The sequence below is a fragment of the Ascidiella aspersa genome, chromosome 4 (genome assembly GCF_963924565.1).
Source record: "Ascidiella aspersa chromosome 4, kaAscAspe10.2, whole genome shotgun sequence".
Lineage (NCBI taxonomy): Eukaryota > Metazoa > Chordata > Ascidiacea > Phlebobranchia > Ascidiidae > Ascidiella > Ascidiella aspersa.
The window spans coordinates 10,541,709-10,548,977 of NC_139450.1; the positions used below are offsets into that span (position 1 = coordinate 10,541,709).

General features: G+C 35.3%; 1 protein-coding gene across 1 annotated transcript; it reads left to right on the forward strand.

Moving 5' to 3' along the window:
• Window positions 1-280: 280 nt before the first annotated feature.
• Window positions 281-4,526, forward strand: LOC146147152 (PIN2/TERF1-interacting telomerase inhibitor 1-like). Its single transcript, XM_083387793.1, has 8 exons — window positions 281-293; window positions 825-934; window positions 1,831-1,923; window positions 2,403-2,487; window positions 2,593-2,670; window positions 2,820-2,905; window positions 2,977-3,141; window positions 3,846-4,526. Exons 1-8 carry the CDS (start codon window positions 281-283, stop codon window positions 4,047-4,049), a joined length of 834 nt encoding a protein of 277 aa, XP_083243919.1. The 3' UTR covers window positions 4,050-4,526.
• Window positions 4,527-7,269: the final 2,743 nt, after the last annotated feature.

Sequence of the window (7,269 nt, forward strand, 5' to 3'; positions counted from 1 at the left end):
GAACACAGTTAGGAAAGAAGACCATAGTTATGTGCCTCGGTGGTTTTGCTATGCAAAGGGCAATAAAACGTTTTGTAGTTCAAGACAGTAATAGTAAATGTGCTCAATGATTTCATATTTTTAGTACTCTATGGTGCTTTACATTACGTTTCGTTCCGGCTCAGTTCCGATCTATCACGTGTTTTAATTTCCCCACGTTACTATCAAAGTGCTGCAAGAATTCAGTTACACCAGCCCCAAGTAATTTTCTTTAAAAGGAAAATTCGTTACTCAAAACGACATGTTAGCCGAAGGTAAATATGGTACTCAAATGAAAATGTTATTTTGGCACTGGTCTAGAATCCTACCACAATTATTAAATCAACGCACAATATTTGGGATAGCGCCGTTATTTTTTATAAAGTGTCGTTTCTACAATTGTATACTCAAGTATAACTTGACTATTTCCAGATTGGAAACTTTGGATTTTGCAGCTTGAAATTGCGCGGCTGTAATGACATTTCTGCCTAAATTTGCGCGGCTGTAGTAACGTTATTTGTACATTTTGCACGGCTGAAAATGGAGTACTATACTGAAAACCGTTAGAGCAATTTTTCGTGGCTGACCCATTTAACGTTGAATTTACACAAAATGCGCGGCTATTACCGCGGCAGAGCGAAAAACTTATCCCCCGCGCACGCCTTACTTTCCAACCTGGGACTATTTACTGTTGAACTCTGAACATGAACAACATAAGCTATGTGTAGATTTAAAAAAAAGTCAAGGACCTAATCTTAGTATATTTACTCAATATTTTTTTAATAATGAAATGTTATACATTTAAGCACGTCGAAAGCAAAAATGGTCTTCCGATCCTCGTAATTCTACATGGACCAATGATGAATCAAGATTTGGTGTAAAAATGATGGAAAAAATGGGATGGCAAAAAGGCAAAGTATGCAGTTTAAAAAACATTTAATAAGATCAATTAATTAGGTTTAAAAAATGGCTAACTGACCAGATAGATCATTTACGCTTGCACCACAACATGAATTATTTGGATTTTTTCTGCCGTGCACCCGCTAGATCTTGACGAGATCTGCCATACTTTCCAGTAGTGGTGGTAGTATAAGATATTAACTTTCTGAGTTTCACATAATTTCAATAATTTTTAGAAATCGATTAAAATTTCTCGTAAGCTGGGTAAATACCCTTAGAAGGTGGCCTATATGGTGTTTGATTGGATCGCTGTTTTATGCTTGCACCCTTTGGTGATTATATGTTGATTTGAACTACTGTGGTGTCCGGGTGAATAGCCTCTTTCTTAGGTTTATAGTCAAATCTGCTATACCACTGTGAACACCCGGTAAATGCAATTTTCAAAAGCACCTAAATCGGAAAAGTGTACATCTTTACTTTGAAAAAACACAAGTTTAATTAGTGATTGAGCTTCAACATATAAATTATCATGTTTATGATTTTATTAGAGTTTGATTAGGTTTGTCTAAATTTTAAAGAGACATGGCCTGTATTTTGCAGGTGCACTCATGACAGTATTTTTTTTTTCCTGAATTGACAACTTGTGCACTTAAACTTAGAAAAAAGGGTAAATTGTGGTGTGGTGAACAAAGCATGATTGCACACCTCAAAACTTGGTGCTGCAAGGTGCACACCTGAGATCTAGGTATGAAGTACCATGAAATGCAAACTAGCTAAAGAGCATTAAAGTAACAATACAACATTGTATTTTTTATGCATATTTTTTGTTTGGTAAATAAAATTATATACAGCAAGACTTTTAAGTTGACAACACACCTCCAAGGATATAAACAAACCATTTTTAAAACTCAGGGATTGGGAGTAAATGAAGATGGCAGCACCAATCATGTTAAAGTATCCAAAAAGAATGACAACAAGGGACTGGGATGTAGTTTAACTTACGAGGTATTTTTTTTTTTATTGATTTATTTTTGTGGCAGATGTGGACCAGTTTAACATTTGCAAATTATGAATGGTTAATGCCATGCAGTAAAATTAGTTCTACTTTTCCATTCTTATCAATCAAAATTGTAGAATATTGCTTACAAAGATTAATTGTAGAATATTGCTTACCAATATTATGTTGTTGTGTGCTCCTCTACATATAAGTCTACATATAGGTCAAAAACTCAAATTTGACCAGTTAACATTGGAGCAACATTTCAGGTTATCAAAGCTACTAAAATTATGTGCTTGTTTCTGTAGTTGTGTTTTCAGAGACAATAAACAATTTTTTAAACCTTTTAAACTTGTTTCAACTTTTTTATCTTCCCTTGAATAAATAAATAAAAATTCAGCTATTTAGTTTTTAACATGTTCATTATATTAACCAGCTAATGATGTGCATCACACCAGTAAAATTATCTAATAATAATGTTTTGCAGCACAACTGGGTTGCGCATCAAGATGATTTTGCTTCCCTCTTAAGTCAACTGAACAATGACAACAAAAAAGAAAATTCTACAAAAGGTTTACATTTTATAGTGCACAATTGGTTGTTTTGTTTTACTTATTTAAATTATGATTACCATGTTTCATTTATAATGTTTGAAACTTGACCCCTTTTATTTCTAGATAAGGATATAAGTGTTTCCAACCTCGAAATGAAGTCGAAGTCCCAAAAAACTTTGCACTACCAAAAGTTTGCCAGAGGTCTGTATTTATACTATTTCTATGTTATATAAATTTAAATACTTAATTATTCTCATGGTTTTTTTTATATGAATTAGGCTAGTTAAAGTTTAATTTTTTAAAGTTTGTAATTTCAATTTGTAATGCTAAAAGTTCTTTCAATTGTTAAGGCAAAAATTTATCGCTGTACAAAAAGGAAGACATGTCTGCAATTTTTGGTAAGATGCCTGATCCCAATGAGGCTTTGGAACAAAATGTAAGTAGCCTAGATACCCTATCTAACACTAAAATTCATTTTTAATTACACATGTGTTTTTTTCTCAACAGAAAATAAGTAAAGATAAACAGAAAAAACGTAAATCAAAAAAGACGAAAAAGATACCTGTTGAAGTTGATGTTCCTCAAGAAGGAAACACAACCAATTCAGAGTACAATGTACAGGAATATTTCGCTATGCGAATGGCTATGATATCGGGAAAACGGACTGCTCAAGTAAAAATGAACATGTTTATCAAGTAAAGTAGAATAGGTCGCCAAGTTGTTATGTGTCGTGACTCGTGAGATCTCGTGGCCAAAACTAGTAGTTAGGTTAGGGATGTCAAATTTATTTTTTCCGATACTAATACCTGATGTTTTGGACAACAAGCCGATCCGGTAGCAAATGGCGTCGTTACCAAGCTCAAAAAAGAAAAAATATGAAATGAAACGTTCAAAGCAATTTTACCAATATATTACGCCAAAAAGGAAGTTTAGTTACCTCAAGTTATTAACCTAATGTTTTTATGATAAGTGTACCGTTTAAAATTAAAATCTGCCTTTGATCGCAAATCATTGCTAAAATTCCTCTATTAATTTGTTATCGGATAGGCACTGATAAATCATCCTAGTATGGGCAAGTAATAATACTACCATTTGTCATCGGGTATCGGCTCCGATCCGATAATATATTATCGGACATCCCTAAAGCTAACTTGTTTTTCAATGGCCCTCATAATCCATTTGCCAACCATATAATGTAGATCAAGCTTAACCATAAAAAATGTAGATGGTCGAACTGTTTTTCAATGACAACACAATAAGCGTGTCAACTCGGATTTGCAGCCATTTTTCTGCAGTTTGTTACAGCGTGCGTTACATAAATTACTAAAACAACAAAATCGTTTCGCGAAGATTTCTTATGTTTTTTGTTTGTTTAGGCGGTGGCATCCGATGAACGTGAAAGTGTTTCAAAGGAGATTTGCACTCCTGTCGCGTCCGACAACGAGTGCCAGCCTCCTAAGAAAAAGAAGAGCAAAAAATCCAAGAAAAGCAAAAATAAAACTAAGCTGGAAAAAGAATCGGCTTCCTCCCTAAATGTTTCGCTTGCCTCGGCGCCTATTGTAAATGCGTGCCCATCCTAACGTACAGTTTGTCTCGGTTAGGAAATTTCTTTGGCAGACTTGGCTGACCTCACGCTCGTAATTCGTCGTCTAGTTTTCACCTACAAACCCTTGGTTTAGCAATATTTAGCTGCTAAAGATGCAACTTCTTTCTTTTGAACCTATTAAGTGCATACACGTTTTGCTGGTGGTTGGACGTGCCGCTCCAAGAATTACTGAGGACAGGTGTCTACAGTGGAATTAAACTCTACATCAGTTATTATGGAGTTAACTTTGGAAATCCCACAAAAAATATCCACCACTTTTTTTTAAACTGTACAGGTTAATATTGTTCACTATGGTGTCTCTGTACTCCCAATTTCACTGAAAAAGTAAACGGGTTGCAAAGGTTATCACAATTTTTATTACTGTGCTACTCTCGTTGGAACATTTAACTGTTTTAAGGAAAAGTAGATCGTTTCCGTTAGTCAACGTGAAAATACACTTAAATGCGAATTTCCGTTCATTAAAATATGCAGTATTACAAATTGTCAGCACTCGGCCGCTTCAACCCAGTTGACCGAAATAGGGTAGATAAGCAACAACCCACAAGTAAGGATTTACAGTTTGCGGCGTTATTGGTCCCGAACTTGCTGCTGCGAACGTTGGCCTAATAAAAAAACGCTAAAGCGATATCAAATGTATCTGTATAGTTTCGACGTTAGCCATGGATCTAACCTGCGATTCCCGTGGAAATGTTGCCTTGGTGGGCCACACAGGATTACTAAAGCTCGCAACGATGACCCATCGTTCGATAATATTATTCCTAAACAGGTTTTACTCCGCGGTAGTTTAACTCTTGGCAAACAATCTGCAGGCCGACAATACATTGGAGAAATTCGTTGATTTAAAAGTGCTCGTTTGAATGGGAATGTTCTTCTTTGTAACAGTAGGCAAATGTCGAAGTGCCAACCGGATCAAAGATATAAAAGTACGGCATATTTTGCTCAAAGTTTACCAATGTGTACCTATACTTAACCTTTGAAACTCTCTTTGGCTAATGTGGCGTTGAGACCGACGCGTTTTAGTTCGAAGTATTACAAACATCCACGAAATAAAAGCATCTTTCCCGTCGTGTCAAATTGTTACGCTTTTCGTTGGAAACAATCAAATGGTATTTAGGACACATTTTTTATTGTGATTTGGAACGCCATCTGGCTCTTCCGGTTTCTTTAATGTAATTTGTTTAGTCAACTTTGACGAAGGAATTTTTGTGCACTATTTGTAATATTTTGCATAATGTTAACAACAGGACTGCGGAGTCGGTTCAAAATAACCCGACTCCGGCCAAATGTGTAATTTTGTCAAGCCCCGAGTCCGGCTCAGACTCTACAGCCTGTATTACGTCAATTAACGTAATTAAATACTATGGATACTCAATATCCACTTATAGGGGTGTCATATTACTTATTTACACGCAATACATGGTTGGAAAAGATTACATCATATGCTATTCCATCTTTAGAGTTTGCGGCCTTATCAGTTTCAAAATTTAGTACTGCCCAGTGCCCATGCGCACGTCGGACTCGGGACTCGGGCAGTTTTACGTGGTCTTACTCGAGTTCCTGCTTGTTTTTTACTTCAGCAAAGCAAAGGACTCCGACTTCGCGACACTAGTTAACAGTTTAATGTCATTAAACAAGTTATACCAAATTGAAGAAACGCCTGGCGTATAGACAAAAAAAAGGTGTATAAACAAAAAACTCTCGCAAGGTGGCGCAAACACGCTATTTTTAATCTTTAACTTTTGTGTTAGTAACTTTAGTAACTGCCTCATATTGGGCGACTGAACAAATGCTATACAAAAAACGATAGACCTTATTCTTGTCAGCGTGTTGATATTTCTTGGGCTTATCTAAAAATCGGAAAAAGTTAAAATTTAAAATGGGAATATTGTTTACATTTTTGCATGAACTTATGTGGCTTGAGGAGGCTGCATATTAAGTGAACAAAATTGTATTTTAGAGCAAAGTTTAATAACCAGCGTAGAAAATTTTGTGCTACGAAATCTGCATTTTTGTTGAGTAAAAACACTTAATTTGTTGGGCTCTTCCAGTATACCGGTACCCCTACACTAAAAGTGTAACATCTTCTTTTACACCTTGGGCACACCTATTTAATTGTATGAGGAGGTTCATAATTTATATATTCCGATTCGCTGCACGACCAATGTATAAGCGCTGGATGGATTTTTGTAGATGTTTTAGACTTGTGGTCTCCAGGGGTGGGCAAATGTTTTCAATTGAAGAGCCATTTACAGAAAATACAAGTAACAGAGAGCCTCACAATTATTTCAATACAAAAACAGTAAATAATGCAAGTTCAGCAATAATAACAGAATTGTAATATAACGAAACGGTAATAATAACGGTAATAACAAAAAAACCCACACAATATTTATAAATATCAGTCTTTTGTTTTATTTGCTAATCTCTGAAACCTTAGCAATAAAATTGTGTGGACTTGTTGTTAACTAACCCCTCAAATTCTATGTATAGTGTTACGTCATAAACGAAATGCTTGCCTAAATAAAGAAAAGAAAAAGAGAGAAACGTTCGCAAAGGGTACTGTTAGTAAAAGTTTACAATTTTCTTGGAATTTTACGATTCGACCAAAAGAGCCACAAAAAACATGCCGGCGAGCCACAGTTTTCACCCCTGGGAAAGGCTAACCACTTACGCCAAACGGTTGCCTCTTCGTGGCCTTGTTTTATTTGCTGGAATGCAAATTGAAAAAAACAAACATTTGCACTATTACATCCGATATATGTTAGGACAAAAAAGCGCTATGCGAAACACGGATTAGGTTTATAGTCGGTCTTACCCAGTTTTAAATTCATTTTAGCTAGCCCATTTTGCTTTAAAGTTTAAACAATATAAAGGTGGTTTTACGCTTTGTGTGAATCGATAACATCATTGTAATATAGCTTTTGCATTCAAAGTAGCACCTCTCTAAACTTTTAGATATTAAACGAAATGTATATAGTGTTCTTAAAATTACTTCTTTGTGAAGTCACGTTTAGATGTTGAACTTTGTGACGTCATCTCTAAAAAAGTTCGTTGTCAACAGTGTTGTAACGACTCTTTATGATTAGACATGACTTTGAATTAAGTGTAGGCCTACTTAAGTCACTGTTTTAAAATGACTTGACCTGACTTTAGTCGTTCTGGCAAATGAATTTACTTGACTTAAGTATTTTTTA